At 45.7% G+C, this 21,201-nt stretch overlaps 1 protein-coding gene across 7 annotated transcripts in view; it reads right to left on the bottom strand.

Annotated features, from left to right (window-relative positions):
• Window positions 1-17,604, bottom strand: part of JAKMIP1 (janus kinase and microtubule interacting protein 1) — an 89,901-nt gene extending 72,297 nt beyond the window's left edge. For 3 of the 7 annotated variants that reach the window (XM_083698229.1, XM_083698233.1, XM_083698234.1), the window contains exons 1-2: window positions 17,004-17,145; window positions 433-699 (exon numbers count right to left, since the gene is read on the bottom strand). In XM_083698229.1, coding sequence (XP_083554355.1) covers window positions 433-561 — 129 coding nt within the window. In that variant the 5' untranslated portion in view covers window positions 562-699; window positions 17,004-17,145. Of the gene's footprint in view, window positions 1-432; window positions 700-17,003; window positions 17,146-17,485 lie in introns of those variants that run through there. The other 4 variants (XR_014555131.1, XM_083698232.1, XM_083698231.1 and 1 more) reach the window with 2 other exon arrangements.
• Between the last annotated feature and the right edge of the window lie 3,597 nt (window positions 17,605-21,201).

Genomic DNA, 21,201 nt, shown 5'->3' with positions numbered 1-21,201 from the left:
ATGTGCTTTTGAACTGCTAGGTCGGCAGGAGCAGGGACTGAAGAACGGGAGCTCACCCCGTCGTGGGGATTCAATACACCAAATCTCTCACATAAAGTAACAAGGCAGAAAGAGCTGCATCCTGGGATCTTTAAAATTATCATTCAAAAATATTATCTATTTGGATAATACCAACAAGCAAAGTAGTTTCATCTGGCTGTTGGTGATACAGTGACACCAACACCTCCATTCCAGAAAAAATTATACACACCTTTTTATTCTAAAGCACTGAAATTGAGGGAGCGTCTTTCCAGAAAGGAGAAGGAAGCTATGAAAAGACTGTATGCAAGTTTGATGAGTGTTTCATTTCTTTAAATCCCTTAAGACCTGATGGTGTGAGAGCTGCTCATTGCTCAGCTGGACATACCTCCACATAGCATTAAGCTTACATACCTTGGCTTTTTCCTGCTGATATTCAATCTGAATGTTTGTCAATTTCATCCGCAATTCCTCATTCGCTGCTGCTTGGACAGCTTCAGTCTCCATGTCCTTTTCTGCCTTTGTGCGGCTTTTCTTCGACATGGCTTCAAATACGTCTTCTTATATTGGCAATATATCAACTGCCAAGCAGCTCTGAACATCGAATGTTAAGACGTCAAGCAGCCGTCAGTGCCATCCCATGTAGAACCCACTGCTGTCATAGTCACAATCCTCAATATTCTAAAGCACAAAATAAAATGGGAAATGAAAGTTAACTATTTGATCAAAGTAGAAATATATTTTAAAAATTAAAAAAATGTCCAGTAGCACCTTAGAGTCCAACTAAGTTTATTCTTGGTATGAGCTTTTGTGTGCATGCACACTTCTTCAGATACATTTCAGATACTTCAGATATATTTCTACTGCATTAGACCAACACAGCTACCTACCTGAATCTATTTGATCAAAGAAAGCCTTAAACAAACATAATGCTGTCCAAGATTATTGTGTTTCATTCCCATTTATTGCAGGAGAACATATAACATAACATGAACATAACATCTCTGCAGGGTCTGACTAAAGGCATTTTCAATCAAACTAATAAGATTTAAGAAGTTTAATGTGGCTAAATCATACCCCATGTATCAATATGCCAACATTTTCACGTCAACTGGGAAGTAGCATGCACCCTGTTTGGTTACAGTAAAACCCTGCAATTTAAAAAAAGGTTCATTGAATTAATTAAAATTAATTAGACCAAATCTACAGGTAAAAACTCAACAGTGTGTGAAAATTCTGCAGATCTGAGATGCTGCCCAGGGCCAAGCTAGCACTTACAGTAAATATGCTTATAGATTAGCAGTGGCTGGAAAGCAAAACATCTGATTTAGAGTCTTTCAGAGTACAGTACTACCTGATTGTCAAATACTACCAGATAACAATTTGAGGGCTATTTTGTCACCTAATGTTGTCTTCTACAATGTTGTCTTCTACAATGTTGATTACTACATCAAGCAGCATCATGGAAATACTCTTTGCAGATGGGTTTTTTTATTGGTAGTTAGAAATGTAGCCTAGTGCAATGCAATAAAGGCAAAAGTTACAGAAAAGCTGATCAGTGCTATCCCATCATATTAAGCACCACATAATTGTCATCTTTTCCAAAGATCTTATGCAGGCCAATAAAGGCACTCAAACCCAAGACGTTAAGGCAGCTGCAGTCACAAAGCATAGAGCACTTTTCACAGAGCCAAATTACATGTTTCACTACAACCGCCTGGCTCAACCCTTGCCCTGCTGTCATGATCTTGGAAAGGGGAGCCATTCTTGAACCTATTCATGGGGTTCTTGGGGGAGGCTCGTAAATCATCTGTTTCAATTTATCATAATAAAAATCACTGTAGAAATAATAGTTTTTTGCTTAACTGTTGACTCATGTTAAGCTTGTAGTCCACTAAGACCCCCTAGATCCTTTTCACAAACACTGCTGTCAAGCCAGGTTCCCCATCCTCTATTTGGGCATCTGAGGGAACTGCACCTGTTGTTCTGAATGACAGACAGCAGTTTTCAGAAGCACAGGGACCCTGTTGGGACAAGAACATGGTTCTGCTTTCATAGTTCGCTCCATCACTAACGCTCTTTAGCTAAAGCTTTCACTGTACTACAGCTCTCATCTCTGTATGAAGTGCGATTAGGAAAAAGGGATGCTTTGATACACACCTCAGCTGCTTTCACTATGGAGGTTAAAACGAGAAAACTACATCCACCTGGGTAAAGGTTGACTCTATCTAATTTAATAATAATAATAATAATAATAATAATAATAATAATAATAACAATAATATACCCCACCCATCTGGCTGGGTTTCCCTCAGCCTCTTTAGCTGTCGCTGGCAAATGAGTAGACTCCTTACACACAAAGTCCCCTCATTTACTTCTGGTGTGATAAATCATAAGGCAGAAACAGAGTCATGGCTTTTATTGTATTCATATAGATTTTGAACACCTATTGTTTTGCAAGGTGTTATATTTGATCTAGGGCAATTATAGTATTGTCCATGGGTGCAGAAGGGACGTGGGTGGCGCTGTGGGTTAAACCACAGAGCCTAGGACTTGCCAATCAGAAAGTCGGCGGTTCGAATTCCCGTGACGGGGTGAGCTCCCGTTGCTCGGTCCCTGCTCCTGCCAACCAAGCAGTTCGAAAGAATGTCAAAGTGCAAGTAGATAAATAGGTACCACTCCGGCGGGAAGGTAAACGGCATTTCTGTGCGCTGCTCTGGTTTGCCAGAAGCGGCTTAGTCATGCTGGCCACATGACCCGGAAGCTGTACGCCAGCTCCCTTGGCCAATAAAGTGAGATGAGCGCCGCAACCCCAGAGTTGGTCATGACTGGACCTAATGGTCAGGGGTCCCTTTACCTTTTTATGTGTGCAGAGGAGCTTAGTGAAATATAGGGCTCCTTTTCCTAGCAGACAGCGCAACAGGCAGTCAAACACACCTGATTCCTCCTTCCTCAAGCTGTTAGGTGTGGATTGTTGGATGAGGGGTCTATCTCACAGTTCCCATTCATCAACTTTTGGGGTCACTAGCGTCGTGCCCTTATAGCACCTGAAAACTTTCTGAGTCCTGCCTCCCACAAAATATGGCAAAGGTCATTATCCAACGTACACACCCACCCCAAAAAAGTACGTAGAGCTGAAAGAGTGATGCTCTCTGCAATTTCCTCTTTCACCTCTATGCATTTTTCAAAATTCAGACCGGCACCTTGGCAGCTGAAGAAAAGGTAGAATGGCTGAGAGACTAGGAGGGAAAGGGGAGCAATCTGAGAAGAGAGGAAAGCACAGTGTGGGAGGGGTAGGAGATACAGAAAAGAAAAGGTCCTATTGAAATGGCATTATTTTTCCCTAAAGGGCCTTCTCTCACTCCCCGCACCAACCATGAAATTACAGATCACATCTGTCTCCACTGACTGAACCATGTGTTTGCCATCACTGCCATGACACACACACAAAAATGGATCTGAGGCACAGATCCAGACAGATCATTATAGTTTCTACAAGTAATCCTCAGAAAAACACCATCAATTTTGTGTCTATGAATGTGTTCTGTGATTTGCTGGTTTTTCATGTTGTCCCTATTTTCAAAAAGGGGAAAAGAGAGGACCCAAATAATTACTGCCCAGTCAGTCTGACATCAATACCAGGGAAGATTCTGGAGCAGATCATTAAGCAAACAGTCTGTGAGCACCTAGAAAGGAATGCTGTGATCACCAATAGTCAGCATGGATTTCTGAAAAATAAGTCATGTCAGACTAACCTGATCTCGTTTTTTGACAGAATTACAAGCCTGGAAGGGAACGCAGTGGATGTAGCCTACCTTGATTTCAGCAAGGCATTTGACAAGGTGCCCCATGATATTCTTGTAAAGAAGCTGGTAAAATGCTGTCTTGACTATGCTACCACTCAGTGGATTTGTAACTGGCTGACTGACCGAACCCAAAGGGTGCTCATCAATGGTTCCTCTTCATCCTGGAGAAGAGTGACTAGTGGGGTGCCACAGGGTTCTGTCTTGGGCCCGGTCTTATTCAACATCTTTATCAACGACTTGGATGATGGACTCAAGGGCATCCTGATCAAATTTGCAGATGACACCAAACTGGGAGGGGTGGCTAACACCCCAGAGGACAGGATCACACTTCAAATTGACCTTGACAGATTAGAGAACTGGGCCAAAACAAACAAGATGAATTTTAACAGGGAGAAATGTAAAGTATTGCACTTGGGCAAAAAAAATGAGAGGCACAAATACAAGATGGGTGACACCTGGCTTGAGAGCAGTACATGTGAAAAGGATCTAGGAGTCTTGGTTGACCACAAACTTGACATGAGCCAACAGTGTGACGCGGCAGCTAAAAAAGCCAATGCAATTCTGGGCTGCATCAATAGGAGTATAGCATCTAGATCAAGGGAAGTAATAATGCCACTGTATTCTGCTCTGGTCAGACCTCGCCTGGAGTACTGTGTCCAGTTCTGGGCACCACAGTTCAAGAAGGACACTGACAAACTGGAACGTGTCCAGAGGAGGGCAACCAAAATGGTCAAAGGCCTGGAAACGATGGCTTATGAGGAACGGCTAAGGGAGCTGGGCATGTTTAGCCTGGAGAAGAGGAGGTTAAGGGGTGATATGATAGCCATGTTCAAATATATAAAAGGATGTCACATAGAGGAGGGAGAAAGGTTGTTTTCTGCTTCTCCAGAGAAGCGGACACGGAGCAATGGATCCAAACTACAAGAAAGAAGATTCCACCTAAACATTAGGAAGAACTTCCTGACAGTAAGAGCTGTTCGACAGTGGAATTTGCTGCCAAGGAGTGTGGAGGAGTCTCCTTCTTTGGAGGTCTTTAAGCAGAGGCTTGACAACCATATGTCAGGAGTGCTCTGATGGTGTTTCCTGCTTGGTAGGGGGTTGGACTCGATGTCCCTTGTGGTCTCTTCCAGCTCTATGATTCTATGATTGATATCATCCTAAGTAAAAATCATGATGGTAAACAGACTCATAGAACTGTAGAGCTGGAAGGGATCCTGGGAGTCATCTAGTCCAACCCCCGGCAATGCAGGAATCTCAACACAGCCTCCCATCCAATTTTAAACCATACTGGACCCTGCTTAGCTTTGCAAATGTGCTAGCAGTTTTACTGGATCAATGTTTTTTGCACTGTTGACAAGCATTAGATCTGTAGATCATTAACACAGATTTATGGAAGGCATGGATACTTGACATCATGTGCAAGGTACTCTGAAATCCTAAAGTTGGGATTTAAGACAGCTTGCCAGGTGTTGCTAAAACAGGAACTCCTCCTCCCCAACTCTAGTCTGCCCTGATGCTGCCCTGCGTACTCCACTCTGCTCACCCACCCAAGTCTGAGTGATACAGACCAGATTGGCCTCCTCACCCACAATCAGATCATGGATGAGGGAAGCTGACCTGGCATTCAACAGCAGCCACAGACCTGAGGGCTGGCTGATAGGACAACCACAATTCCCCAGGTTGGAGGAGGGGGTGACATGCAACAGTCAACAACTGCCTGTGCTGTGTGCTCCTTACCTGGCCTGCCCCATCTCCCACACAATACCTAACCTTACCCCTGTGCTCTTCCCAGCTCCTCTCCTTCTAGGCACATCTCCTCTCCCTCAATAAAAACAAACACCATCAAAAAAACCCCACACAAATTGAAAACAGTAAAAACAACTGCAGCAGCAAAGCTGCCAGATGAACCATTACAACATGTACAACTTACAACTATCAGGTCAGGAACCCGCTTTTTGGGACTTCTGGGGAGTGTCGTGGCTGGTTAGCTGCATCTGTCAAGACGCTGTCAACAGATGTAATTATGCGGTGATTAATGATAGTTCCTGTCGGTCATTTCATCTCTGAGGTACAGAGATAACAAAGGGATTAACTTCTGAATGCTCTGGAAGGATTACTCCCTCTGTGGGACTGATAAATCTTTGAGGAACTCAGACAGGTAAAAGACCAGGGGTAGCAGAACCGTAACCTTGCCCTAGCACCACTTAAGAGCCACTAGAGGTTAATCTCTAGGGCAAAGACCAGCAAGACCTCTTTTCTGCAACTACATTTGAAATTCCTATAGAGACTATATTTACAGAAGTTGTCAGTTAAAATGTGCATGTAAAACACAACTTAAAAGAATACATCTTTGAGGGGTTAAAAAAAATAGTTTTCAGGAAGCTTACCTTGATTTACATTCCAAAAAAGTTTATAACAACTGTTTCTAACAGCCAAGAGTTTGTCCAGTTCTGAGAAGTTTCCATCTTGTTTAGTTCTACTTTTAATCCTCTGATTCAAGGGTGTTTATTGCAATGCAAAATTATATGGCTGCTGGCTGTACTTGCTGTGGGAGCATCAGAAGGCTAGGAATGTGTCTTATCTGAGCAAGGACTGTGTAAACGTATTTTAAAGCACCCAGGACTGGGGAAAAAATGTCAAAAAAAATAACCTACTGACTGTTGCAGTTGTGCAACAACTTTTAAATGATCAATTAAAGGAATTAAGATGAAGAAACTGATATGGGGAAATGTATTGGACAAAGCAGAGACAGGAGAAGATCTTGGGGGGAAATACCAGTGACGATGTGCAAGATCAGGAGGATGGTTCAATACAGATGGCTGAAGATTTATAGCTCTTGGAAAAAATATTGATGATGCTTAGCCAGTCCTAGAGGATGGTTCCATACTGATGCTTGAAGGAGCAGAACAAGGTATAGTTGAAGCTATGATGTTGGAGAAGAAAGGACTCTGTGCGCAATTTGGAATGAACTCAGAGGAAAAAGCCACTAAGCCTCCTTCTGGAAAAAGAACGGAAAAGCAAGAAATTGAAACTTTGTAAAAAAAAAAAGGATAAGGCTGTAGCACATGGCCAACAGGAAAGGGAATTGGAAGATTTGTATATGGATTTGGGTGTGAATTAATGCCTATACAATTAGTAATCAATGATAGATCATTGTTTTATTATATAACCACAGCAAAGAAACTCTTGAGGAATAAAAAAATAAGGCCTGTTTTTTTTTAATATTGGAGATAAAGATGGATGTGGGTCTGGAGGAAGACTACGGCTGACCTTTACTTATAATAACTTTTGAACTTCTTGCTTAGAAAGGAAAATTAATGAACTTAAGGTGCCTAGACGGAAGACTGGGAAAACTTCAGCTAGCAAAGGAATAGCTGGATATTACTCAGGATTGAACATTCAATTATTTTGAGGAACTCGTGCATATATAACTGACAGATGGATAGTTGGAAGTCACTTATACTTATTGCCTTTTTCTTTTTTATTAGCTTTTTCTTTATCTTTTTATTCAGTTATTATTTCCTTTAATATTCTTTCTGTCTTATTTGTGTTGTGTCTGCCTCTGCTTTGTTCTGGTCTTTTATTGTATCTTCATAAAATCTTTTTTAAAAAAGGAACCAGCTTTTTCACCCTCCTTCTCTTGTCTTCGCAGGGGGGCACTGGCAAAGGAAGAGGAGTGCAGGGGGAGCGCACCGCCCCTGGCAGCGTGATCCCAGTGGAGTACCATCGCGGCTGCCCCCCGGCTGCGCTGGGCACCACGGCCCCGCAGGCGGCATGCCACACCCCGAGACGCACACCACACCCCTGTGGTTGGTGCATCACACCCTCAGGACACGCCCCACGCCCCTGTGGGTGGCGCCCCATGCCCCTGGGACGCACACCATGGCCCTGGGACGCATGCCAGCCCCGCCCCCTCCTGCTCTCCGCCCCCCCCCCCCCCGGTATCCCTCTCTCCTGTTTACCTCTCTGCCACAAACAGCAGTCTCTTGGTTCCTGGACCCACATAGCATTGGCTCCATCTCTGCATTCTAGCTAGTGCTGCAGCCCGGAAATACAGACTATTCTGTATTCTATTCTATTTCTTAGGCTATTTATGGTGTGTCTGTGGCCTTCCCAACACACTTGCTATCTTTCAGAGTGAGGGTCCCAGACTGTGAACACCTATTCCTGCTGGGAGATTTCAATGCCAGAGTTGGGAATGATCATCACACATGGGATAACTGCGTAGCATGAGTGAGAATGGATAAAAGCTGCTTGAGCTGTGCTTGTATCACAGCCTCTGCATCAGGAACACATTCTTCTCTAACAAGGCAAAACATCGAGGATCCTAGAGACACCCAAGATCAGGCCACTGGCACCAGACGGTCTTGATTGCCACCAGGCAATTGCTACCACCGTGCCAGCTGCGACACGGATCACAGATCACTCCCTAGTAGTGAGCAAGAACCATCGCCAACCAAAGACAGTTCATAGCACAAAGTATGGCCTGGGATCAATACTAACAGAACAGTCGTACCTGAACTTTGTGAACGCTTCTGTGATACCGTTGAACAAGCTGTACTGAACTGCCCAAGAGATAGCATTGAAGCAAGGTGGAACTACATCAAAGAGGCAACCTAGAACACAGCTGTGCCCTCTTGGGCAAAATATAGCAGCAGATCCCCAACTGGTTTGAGGCTGGCATTGAGGACATGGAGCCTGTTATCAAACAAAGATGTGCTCTTCCAAGCCCACTTCCCAGCATCTTCACACTCCTGTCTCAGCAAAGTCTACACTGGCTTGGTCATGTCCACAGAATGGAGGATGGAAGGATTCCCAAGGGCCTGCTCTATGGGCAGCTGGCTTCAGGCACCAGGCCTGTTGGCAGAGTGTGTTACAAAGCTGTGTGCAAGCATGACATGAAGGCTGGCAACGTCTCCTGCTCTGGCAAAGGTAAAGTTGGATTCAGTGGACGATGAAATGGAAAAGACCTTTGCACAGGTCTCTAGAGCAGGGTTCCCCAAACTTGGGTCTCCAGCTGTTGTTGGACTACAATTCCCAAACATCCTTGACCTCTGGTCCTGCAAACTAGGGATGATGGGAGTTGTAGACTAAAAACAGCTGGAAACCCAAGTTTGGGAAACCCTGCTCTAGAGAAATAAAACATCCAAATGGCTGAGTTGTGTTGGAGGAGGAGTGGAATGAAGCCATGGATGGAGAAATTAAGAGGGATATTGAGCTGGCAAAGATAGAGTTGAAAGAGAAAGGATTATGCTTATAATTTGTACATAAATCAAATAGTGTACAAGTGTCATAAATCCAGTTAGTGGCACCCCTGGAATTTCTCATTACCAGCCCTTAGTGTGGGAAACCAGGATCCCCAACACATTTTATATCCAAGGTGCAACAGAATGGAATAAACTAAAAATTGACACCAAATCAATTTATACTTACAAAAAATGGAAATATCCTCACACTTGTTTCTGAATATTTGCTACCACTAGCCCAGGCAAGTTCCTCAAGAAAGGAATTCTGCTGCTATATTCAAGTCAGGTACATTTGATTTACAACAGGTGCTGAACACATATGTGTTCTAGAAGCATACTGCAGTCCTAAAAAAATAATAGTTCAAAGGTGGGAAAACACCAAAGGTAATATACTAGAACTCAGGTTACAAAAGGTTGCAAGAGAAAGAAACTGTCCTTAAGTTACCAAGAAGCTTAATGTGCGCTTAGCTAAAAATAGACAGGATACCTAAACCGCAAACAGAAAATGACAAATCCAATACCTGTAGGACAAATAATACTACTTTCTGTCCCAGCTGATCAACATCACTCCTGTTGCCTGTGTCTGAAGTCAGTGAGTTTCCTTGCTCTCAGGGCCACCGGCCAAAGATCTAGCAACAGATTGGCACCCATCGATGTGTAATGTGGGAAGAGATCCTCCGATGAAGGCATAAAGAGTTCAAATGGAGGGGCATCCCATCCACGAGCTGAATCAGATAAGACTGAAAAAGTGGAAGTGGCAGGCAAGGAGTCCCCAACCACTGCTAAGAAAACAAGTATTCTGCCATTTTAAGAATGCCCCTCATGCCTGAACTTCACATATCCGTTTTCGCTCTGAAGGCAGACCAAGCTGAAAATTACATCTTTTATTTACTGACCACTCCTGGATTTTTAAATGAGCAGTTCGCAGCATGAAATAAATGGCGACATCCAAGTCCAAATACCAGATACTTGGTGGACCTCTGACAGCAAGGAGCTACGTAGGCAAGGCAGAGAAGGTTGTATCTCGGGTCGCTGTAGGGCCATGAGAAGGGCCTCCCTCCCGGGTCTCAAGGACCAAGCTGGAGACAGGGGGAGAAGCATGCCTGCAAGTATTTGGACCCCAATTCATCCATACCTTGCACTTGACTTGGGAGTGTGTAGGCAGGCAGCTATTTCCCCCCTCTATCCATTTTCTCGACACCAAGAAGACTTTATATATTTCTATCATGTTTCCTCTTACTCACCTTTTCTCGAAACTAAAAAGGCCCGAATGTTGTGACTTTTTCTCGCAGGGGTGTGGCTCCTTCCCCTTGATCATTTTGATTGCCCCCGTTCTGAAGCTTTTCCAGCTCTGCAGGATCCTTTTTCACGTGAGGTGGCCAGAGTGGTGGTCGCACCATAGATTTGTATCACAGCATTATTGACAATTTTGTTTTCAATTTCTTTCCTAAATACTGTTAAAGGTAAAGGGACCCCTGACCATTAGGTCCAGTTGTGGCCGACTCTGGGGTTGCGGCGCTCATCTCGCTTTACTGGCCGAGGAAGCCGGCGTACAGCTTCCGGATCATGTGGCCAGCAGGACGAAGCCACTTCTGGCGAACCAGAGCAGCGCACGGAAACGCCGTTTACCTTCCCGCCAGAGCGGTACCTATTTATCTACTTGCACTTGGACGTGCTTTCGAACAGCTAGGTTGGCAGGAGCAGGGACTGAGCAATGGGAGCTCACCCCATTGCGGGGATTCGAACCGCCGACCTTATGATCAGCAAGTCCTAGGCTCTGTGGTTTAACCCACAGCGCCACCCGCGTCCCTAGATACTGTTAGCGTGTGTTAAATAAGTATTTGGAGGGGGGGGGGTCTCATTGCGCATCACTTAATTCTTGCTTATACTGAATTGCATTTGTCATTTCACCTAGTTGGGAGAGACCCTTTGATAGCTCCTTTCAGCATCCCTTGTTTTAATCACCTTTAACAATTTGGTGTCAAGAAAGATGGCCATCTCATTGCTAAGCCCTAACTAGAAATCAAGGTAATATGCACAACTCAGAGCCTAACCATTTTGGGGACTTCACTTTCTTGATCTGTTCACTGCCAGAACTACATTTATTCTTGCTCTCAGCTTCCGGTTGTTTTTTTTTAACTCATGACCCTAAGAGGACCTGCCTTCTTATTTCATGACAGCTAAACTCACTCTGGTGAGGTACTCTGAAAGCTTTTTGAAACTCTACATAATACAAACCAAATCAGCTCTGTGAATATCTACCTGCTTGATGACACTCACAAAAAGGTTCATGTGATGAAATCCAGGGCCCACAGAACACGAAAGTGGCAGAAGATGGGGGCACCAGCAAATTAGCATCCAAATTAGCATACTTCGGCTGGCATGTGCAGGCTAAGCCCTCGGGAGCCAACATGGTCAACACAGCATCCTTTCTTATCTTAAAAAAACTTTTATAGCTATAGGGCAGCTGTAAAAACATGTGACGGCTGCTATGTAGCTGTAAAAAAGAATAATAAGATGTTGATATTATTTTTACTTTAAAATTTATGTTATCCTATTCTAAAATAAAACAGTGTTTATTCCAAAGTAAATGTGCTAAGCATCCTGGCAGCCAAACCAAGCTCCATTTTATTCTGGCAGTCTAACTGATCTTAAAATGCAAAACTGCACACTGGGCTGGCAAACTCCCCACCCCGCAACATTTAAGGAATGTAGAAGTGGTTATAGAACACGTTGTAAAGAGGCATTAATTATATGCTCCACAAGTGAAGTAATAGGCTTATAGGTCTCCTATTATCTAAAGGGGGACACTATACAAGCATTAATTTCAGGGTCTAAAGTTGCCTAGCTGCATCACTGGCAGCAAACAACAATTTTCAGTGAACTCCTTAGAATCATAGAATTGTCGAGTTGGAAGGAACCCCAAGGGTAATCTAGTTCAACCCCCTGCAATGCAGGAATCTCAACTTAAGCATCCATGACAGAGGACCATCCAACCTCTGCTTAAAAAACCACTGAGTAAGGAGAGTCCATAATTTCTCTTGAGTCTTTTCCACTGTCGAACAGCTCTTACTGTCAGAAAGTTATTCCTGATGTTTAGCTGGAATCTCTTTTCTTGTAGCCATTGGTTTGAGTCCTACCCTCCAGAACAGGAGAGAACAAGCTTGCTCCACCTTCCATATGTCTATGTGATGCTACAAGATTTCATATTACATTGTGAATCTGCACACCTTTGTTTGTTCATTGCATATAAAACTATTTCATATTTGTCATCTAGTTCAACTGGCACCTTACAAATCACTAGTACCTTTCCGAGCACAATTCAAAGTGTTGGTGTTGACCTTAAAGCCCTAAACAGCTTTGGTCCAGTATACCTGAAGGAGCGTCTCCACCCCCATCGTTCTACCTGGATGCTGAGGTCCAGCTCCAAGGGCCTTCTGGAGGTTCCCTCACTGCAAGAAGTGAAGTTACAGGGAACCAGGCAGAGGGCCTTCTTAGTAGTGGCACCCGCCCTGTGGAACGCCCTCCCACCAGATGTCAAAGAGAACAACAACAACTACCAGACTTTCAGAATACATCTGAAGGGAAGCTTTTAATGTTTGATGCATTACTGTAATTTAATATTTTGTTGGAAGCCACCCAGAGTGGCTGGGGAAGCCCAGCCAGATGGGTGAGGTATAAATAATAAATTATTATTATTATTATTATTATTATTATTATTATTATTATTATTAGTGCAAGTTGCTTGATATAAAGAATATAAGTTTGTAAGTGATCAGTGTAAAAAATTCAAAACTGGGTAGATGTGAGGATGGGATAGGTCACAAAAGGTTTGGGCACAATCACTGCATGTCTATGGCCAAATTTAATGCTTTAAACGCAAAGTACACAAAAATGCTAAGGTAACTACTCTGCTCAAAGTAGCTCTCTCACAAGCATAGGGTGACCAGGACTCCTTTTCCTGAGCAAATTCTCCATGAACACAACTGTTAACAAATTACGGTACACTCACGAGACAAATCCTCATTGATGTGGCTTCACTCCTCCCTGTGTTTCAACTCCACTGAAGACACAGTGAGCCAAGAAGAGGGAAGTCCACCCGCAGGGATCTCAGCCAAGTGGTAACAGATCCCTCAGCTTACTGATTACAATGTGAATCTTCCTTGGCCCTTGCCATGGCACCCCTAGCAGAGGTTTGCTTGCCTACTAAAAAAACTGGGCAAGTGCTTCTGAGTAGATACGCTTGGAGAAGAGAGGCAGATGCTGCCCCTGCTCTTGCATTCTCTACAGTTCAGGAAAATTTGAACGAGGGAGGAAGCTCACCAGCGGGGACTGACCTGCCACTCTTGCAGATGACATCAATCCTGCTCTGAAAAAGGTTCCCAAGCTGCCCTCATTTGCATTCCCCCTCTACTTACCACTGAAAAAACACCAACAGCAGAATTGTCCACATTCAAAGCTGTCCCCATGCCAAATTGTCCCAGTCCAAAACTGATTTTTCTAAGGCTGAACTACAAGGCACAAGCATAGGAACTGGGGACTCAAACAGCAGCAGCAGCAACAATCACTTCCTTTTCTTTTTTAGGGAGATAACTTTTTAAAATGACTTTTAAAAGGGACTTCTTCAGGGGGAGGGTGCACTGCAGAGCAAGTAACAACCTTTAATTCAGCCTTGGATGTTGAAGAGGTTTATTGTATGCTTGCAATACCTCACATGAGTTGTGTGTGAGGAGTGCTGCTTCATCCACTGTTAAGCCTCGGCTCAGTCCTCAGCTTTCAGGATCTGAAAGGGCATGGGTCATGCAGGCAGGTTTAAGCCCCAAACTTCTCATTACTCAAAAAGGAATGCATTGTACACAAAAACCAGACATTAACCACAAGTAGAGCTACATGACAGGTACTGCTGGGGCCTAAATAAACTTGAGCAAAAAACAAGTTCTATGTTTAATATGAATGCTGCAAGTAGTGGAATATAATAAATATGTCACACAGCGCGTCTGTCAGTAAATCACACAGTTCATACTGTAACCCCAGCACACCCTTGGGTCCTTCACCCCTGGATGCTGCAAACTTACTCCCACTTTGGAATTAACTGTAAATATTTTCTAAGCCATGAAAGACCCCCAAGCACACTATCTTTAGAAAACAATGGAAACAGGATTTCTTTTACCCCATGTCTACAAATTTCCATGAATTTTACATCTGTATCCCAAAGAACAATATAAATGTAATGTTCCTATCTGCTCAGGATTCAGAAGTATAATTTCCAAGATAAATGGAATGGCTCCTAGACAGGCGGTCTTTCTAAAAATTGAGCTAGAATTAATGGCATAATGCAGACTGGAGCTCCCACACCTCTGCTGTAAATTCTGGGAGCAGGGTAGGACCATTGCCCTCATCCTTTTCTTGAGAACTTTCCAGAGGAATCTGGCTGACCACTGCTGGACTAAATAGACATTCATCTCATTCAGCCTAACTTTGCTGTTGTTATTTATGCATGCGCCATGTACAAATACATTTACACTTTCCAAAGTAAAATTCACTTCACAACAGAATTCAGCTACAGTCGTACCTTGGAAGTCGAACGGAATCTGTTCCGGAAGTCCATTTGACTTCCAAAACATTCAGAAACCAAAGTGCGGCTTCTGATTGGCTGCAGGAAGCTCCCATTGAACGTGCGGATTCCAAAGAATGTTCGCAAACTGGAACACTTACTTCTGGGTTTGTGGCGTTCAGGAGCCAAAACATCTGAGTAAAAAGGCGTTCGGGAACCAAGGTACAACAGTACTTCTTATTGTTCAAGTGGTTCCTAAGCATTTTTCCCCTCTGTCACAATTTTGGTTGTCACAAAATTTTTGAGAAGCCAACACAAATAGTGTTCAATATAGAACGAACAGCAGAACAACAATGGGGGAGCAGTGCCGTGCAATCAGTTTGGTCAAAAACATAAAAATTAAATAAGAACTAAAACCTGAATCAGGTAACATTCACCATGTGTATCAAGATGCACTTCATACCACAAGGATATTAAATACAGTAACTCACAATTTCTTTCACTGGACTACTTTGCAGTAAATGGATGTGTAAAGCACAAGGGAAATGAACGTAAAGTTAGTTGGTATCTCCCCATTCAAATATACATCTCACCCCTGATGTCATTTTAGACATTGGGTTCATTAAGTGCTATTTTAAAAGCAAGTAGCACTTAAAAGAAAAAAAAATGGCTGGCAATACAGCATCTCTAACTGGATAATAATAGACCTTAGAAGCCACTAATTTCAATTAAAGCAAGTATCTATGCCTTCCATAAATCTGTGTGGTCACAGAGGCCTAAAATCTGAAGACTGATTGCAGAACTCAGGATACAGACTCCACATTTGTGGACCATTAATATGTTAAAACAAAAAGCAAACTGTAAGGAAGTGCAAAAAGCAAATCAGTACCCTCAGCAAAGTCTGCAAAATTATTTTAATACCACCATTTATTTAAAAAATCTGCATGACAGTATTACATAAGAGTTGCCATCACACAACACAGTTCAGTGGGAGCAAAAAAGGGCCTCTTCTGAAGTTAATAGTACTAATTGAAATTCAAAACTTTGTCAGTTTGTATGGGAGGCGTTCCAATGACTGACCCTGCGATCCTAAAGCTACACTGAACTCAACATACACACACTTCCTCATAAAAAGGTCTCTATATGCCAAAGTGTCTCCCAGACCTCACTAAGGCTTGCAACATCAAACTAAACTCTTGGTGACAACTTACAGGGTCCATGAGATCCTTAACTCCTGGTGCTTTGATTTTCACTTAAAAGCAGTCATTGGACCCTCATCAAGTCTTTCCCTCTGCCCCGTCTAAACCCCCCTATGTACCAATATTGTACAGCTTCTCCAGAAAAACAAACAGCTTTTGGGGGGTTGGGGTGAAGTGCAAACACTCTACTTTGAAGCACCACTCAGTGGCGTAGCGTGGGGGGTGCAGGGGGGCCGGCCGCAACATCTGGGGGTTAGGGTTAAGGGGTGCAAATCCACGGGTTAGGGGGCGCAAATCCACGGGTTAGGGGGCGCAAATTACTTGCCTTGCCCCGGGTGCTGACAACCCACGCTATGCCACTATGGCACCACTTCAGAGTGAAAATAAAATCTTCACCCATATCCTTGGTCCCTCATGAATCATTCTGCAGATCAGAAACAATACTGTTTTCTCAGAGCATTTGAGGAAAAGTTTGGGATCTGAGCACCAGACCCCATCCTGCTCCGGCTCTCTCCAGAGAAGACTCCGCTCCCACGCGGGACCAGCAGCGGATTCGGGCCGGCGGCCCCCGCCACCACCGGGCCCCGGGGCCAGGGCACCAGGCCGGGCGCGCGGGGGCTGCCTCCGAGGGGCGCTGCCGGGCCCCCTGCCCTTCCCTCGGGAGCAAGGCCCCTCCAGCCCCGCAGGTGCGAACCAGGTCGCGGAGGAGGGTGGGCCGCCAATGCCCGCACTTGACCCGCGGATTAGCGGGGGGCTCGTTTCCAGGAGCAGCGCAGGCTCGCCAGGCCGCCGCACCCCTGGAAGCGCAGCGGGTGCCCCCTCGAAAAGAGGGGCGCAGAGAGGGGAGCCCTCCTTCCCTCCCCCGCCTCCCGTCTGGGGCGGGTGCGCCCCGCGCGAAGCAAGCCACCTCCGGCATCCTCTGGGCAGGAAGGATGCGGCAGCAGCAGCAGCAGCAGCAGCAGGGTGGCTCCCTGGCGGGGGGCGGGCGACGCCTTCCTGCCCGCCGGGCGAGGCGCACTTGCGCGCCCGGGCTCCGGGCCGAGCCCTTCCCCTCTCGCGGGGCAGGTCGCCTCCGCCGCCCGCCCGCCGAGCCCCAGCCCACGCGGCTACCCGCTCCTCCCGGGCGTCTCCTGCCGCTGCCGCCCTCCCGCCTGGCCCCCTCCTGGCCGCGTCCACTTGCCTTGGGGGAAGCCGAGGGTCCCGAGGCAGCCTGGCGCCGGCAGAGGCAAGCGGGGCGGGCGCGGGCGCGCCGCCTGCCAGGCTGTGCTGCGCCGGGCTCGGCTCCGCGCTCCTCCCCGCCGGGCTGCGGCCGCAGCTCCGCCTCCGAGAGCCTTGAAGCGCGCCGCGCTCGTCGGGATTGGCGCCGGGCCTCGCCACTCCAGCGCGCCGCCGCCGCCGCCGCCGCCGCCCTCGCCTCGCCTCTCCCCCGCCTGCGGCCGGGGCTCCGGAGGATGCTGCTGAGGAAGAGGCGCTGCGCCCGCCTGCACCTTCGCGCGGACGCAGCGCGATTAAGAAGCGCGGCAGCGGCGGCGCCCAGGGAGCTGCGCGCTCTTCTGCTGCCTCCCGCGGGCGCCTGGCTAAGTGGACGCCGCCGGCATAGGCTGCCGCGCGAGGTGGGCCTGGGGCCGGATCCAGCCACGCTTTCCCTCTGCCCTTAAGTACGTGCACGAAGGCTTCCGAATTGGCCCGTCCCGGGAGACGCGCTCGCCAGTCCCCCCTCGGATGGCGCCCCTTTTCTACCGCCGCCCCCCATCATTCCTGCATCCGCAAGAGCTCCCGGCGCAATTAAAAGAGCGGGATGAATCCGTTTGAAAGAGCGCAGACGCCTCAGTAGCAACACTCTGAAGGTGGTGCTTCTCTCTCTCTCTCTCTCTCTTTTTTAAGTAATATTTATTAAAGTTTTAAAGGTTACAAAAAGAAAAAAGAGAAAACACCAAATTAAGCAAAAGACAACACATCACAATAAAGAAAAAGAAAAAGAAAGAAAAAACAGAAAAATAGAAACAATTAAAAAACACAACGAACCTTCCCATAACTTATCTTTCATTTGCTTGTTTCCTTGACCTCCTCACACCTCCCTTTTTTGTATTCTAGTTCGGTTAGCTATTTTAGCATATCCTTTCCATCTTTCCCAGTTTTTGTCCTATAATTTATCTTAATATAATGTAACTTTACTTTCCCCCCTTTCACCAATTAACAGTCTATTTTTACTTAATCCTTTATAACATTTCTGCTAAAACCACATAACTTCATTCCAACATCCTTCTAACATTCCTTAATTTTACAATGTTTCTGTAAATAAACTTTAAATTTCTTCCAATCTTCTTCCACCGACTCTTCTCCCTGGTGTCGGATTCTGCCAGTCATTTCTGCCAGTTCCATGTAGTCCATCACCTTCATCTGCCATTCTTCCCGGGTGGGTAGATCTTGTGTCTTCCAGTACTTTGCAATAAGTATTCTTGCTGCTGAAGGTGGTACTTCTCACAGTGGCCCCTTCAAACTAGATTTTTTTTTCCGTGGAGCACCACTTTTCGTAGAGATTTTAGCACTCACCCTCAAGAAGTGCTTGAGGGACAGGACCTCCACCCCGGGGGGCAACTACGTGTGACGCTGCTGCAGGGATAATTACACGTTTATCTGTTTTTTTAAAGTAAAAGTAACCTGTGCTTTATATCATTTCCAATTAATTGCAATCTTACAATGACTCGCTTTTACTTTCTATGGCAGCACTCAAACTTTTGTAACCTGCATTTTTATATGCACTGCAAATAATAGTGACATGCTTCATAGTGAATAATGGGCTGGTCCCGTTATTGGGCAAAATCAGGCCTCCAATCCTGTGCCAAGTAGGTGCTCCGCCATGCGCAGGAATGCTCTCCAGATGCTGCAGAACCTGAGAGCCCATAAATCAGTGGCACAAGCATGGCCGTAGCCAAGGGAGGGGGGCAGTTTCCCCCTTAAGTAAATCAATAAAAATACGTAACTAACTGAGGTTCTGCCCCCCCCCCAAATCCTGGCTATGCCCATTGGCACAAGTAGGATGACAAGGATATTTGTGCCAGCAGCAAGATGCAAGCCCCCTCTCCTGGTATGGGACTCTGCCACTCACACACTGCCTGCCCCTCAGCTGATCAAGCTCTCATACGGCTCTTGCTCATGGCGAGGAAGAAGAGCTGATATGGTAAATCATGGTATTCAGCTGCTGATATATCTTGATGTTAACAACCAAATATCACTCAGGCCTACTGGAAACCCATTGGATCTATCAACCTCTAAGGGTGGACCATCCTAATATGTAGGTCCCTCACCTCTGCAGAGGGTGGTAAACCAGCAGAATCCCTTGTTGTTGTTGTTTAGTCGTTTAATCGTGTCCGACTCTTCGTGACCCCATGGACCAGAGCACGCCAGGCACTCCTGTCTTCCACTGCCTCCCACAGTTTGGTCAAACTCATTGTTAGCAGCTTCGAGAACACTGTCCTACCATCTCGTCCTCTGTCGTCCCCTTCTCCTTGTGCCCTCCATCTTTCCCAACATCAGGGTCTTTTCCAGGGAGTCTTCTCTTCTCATGAGGTGGCCAAAGTCTTGGAGCCTCAGCTTCACGATCTGTCCTTCCAGTGAGCACTCAGGGCTGATTTCCTTCAGAATGGAGAGGTTTGATCTTCTTGCAGTCCATGGGACTCTCAAGAGTCTCCTCCAGCACCAGAATTCAAAAGCATCAATTCTTCGGCGATCAGCCTTCTTGATGGTCCAGCTCTCACTTCCATACATCACTACTGGGAAAACCATGGCTTTTACTATACCGACCTAATCTGTCCCAATTGCCCAATGTCAGGAACACACGCTCTCTATATCCCCTCACATCTGGACAGAGCAGAGAGAGAGAATTTATATACAGCACAGCAACCTGCCCTCCCTGACCCAAATCTGCCCCGATGCTGCAATGAGTACCTAGGTGGGCACAGACAGGTGAGACCAACTCTGCCCTGCTCACCCACCCAGGGTTCAGTGATTCAGACCAGATCAGCTTCCTTATCCATTATCAATTCATGGAAAGCTGGTTTCATCTGACCTGAGATAATTTATTGTGTAACCGTACTGGTTGCTATTGCTATATTTTATTGTGGGCAAAATGAATGCAAAGCTGGATTGTTGTCAATACAGGGGTAATTTTAAGTTGTACTTTTTATGGGAAGAATGGTGATGAAACCACTTTATTTAGAATGTGAAAAGCTCAACAGAAAACTCTCTCTTTGCTGCTTCAGGGCCTTATCCCCTAGAGCCCGTGAGCATTTTGTAAAACCTGGAATGGAACTGTTTTGATTCTGGTGACCTGGAACACGTAAAACACAGGCTGAATTCAGCTGAGTTTTAAGAAAGGGCGTGTATAGTGTTCCTGTAACAATAGGAAAGGGGAAATCACAAAGGAGGAGTGTACACGAGCAGGGAGAAAGTCAAGAATGAATTGCAAGAGAGGTTTTAAAATAATAAAAAAAGGTTTATTCAGCTATGTTCAAAGCAAGAAGAAGAACCAGGAAGTCGTAGGCCCTCAGTGTGGAGAAGATGGGAAAATGGCATTGGTTCAAAGGGAGAACTGCTTAACACCTGCTTTGCCTCCTGTCTTCACCTGAAAGGAAAGCAGTTCCCAACCTGGTGACAACAGAATAAACGGATGGAGAGAGGGAGCTGCAGCCCAAGATAGGAAAAGAACACCTAGCTACTTGAAACATACTGTACAGTGGTACCTCGGGTTACATACGCTTCAAGTTACATATGCTTCAGGTTACAGACTTCGCTATCCCAGAAATAGTGCTTCAGTATGAGAACAGAAATCATGCTCCGGCGGTGGAGCGGCAACTGGAGGCCCCATTAGCTAAAGTGGTGCTTCAGGTTAAGAACAGTTTCAGGCCAAGAACGGACCTCCAGAACGAATTAAGTACTTAACCCGAGGTAGCACTGTATTGGCCTGAATATAAGCCGGACCTTTAAAATTGGAGGGGGGAGGATAAAAAAAAAGGAAAAAGTCCCAAATACTGTATAAGCTGCTCTATTCCTCGCTGCCTGGCTGCATACTGGGCGGGGGGGGGGGAGTTGGGGGGGGGAGTTCCCTTTCCCCTTCCTTGCTCTCTCCCTTTCTGGCCTTGGAGAAGAGGACAGGAGAAGCGCATGGGGCGGGCGCTGCTTGACCCATGCTCCTGGCTGCATACCGTAAGGTCACAAATATAAGCCGCACTTTAACCTTTCACGGTCAGAATTTTTTTTTTGGGGGGGGGGGAGTGTGGATTACATTAAGGCCAATATGGTATTCAAATCTCCAAAGACAATCTGGATGTTTTAACTTGGTTTTAACTTAACAATCATTTTTGGCCGTTTCTTAAGGG

The sequence above is a fragment of the Podarcis gaigeae genome (assembly GCF_964106915.1).
Source record: "Podarcis gaigeae genome assembly, chromosome: 9".
Classification (NCBI taxonomy): domain Eukaryota; kingdom Metazoa; phylum Chordata; class Lepidosauria; order Squamata; family Lacertidae; genus Podarcis; species Podarcis gaigeae.
Note: the sequence above shows the minus strand (reverse complement) of the source record. Positions and strands in the feature narration are given on the sequence as shown.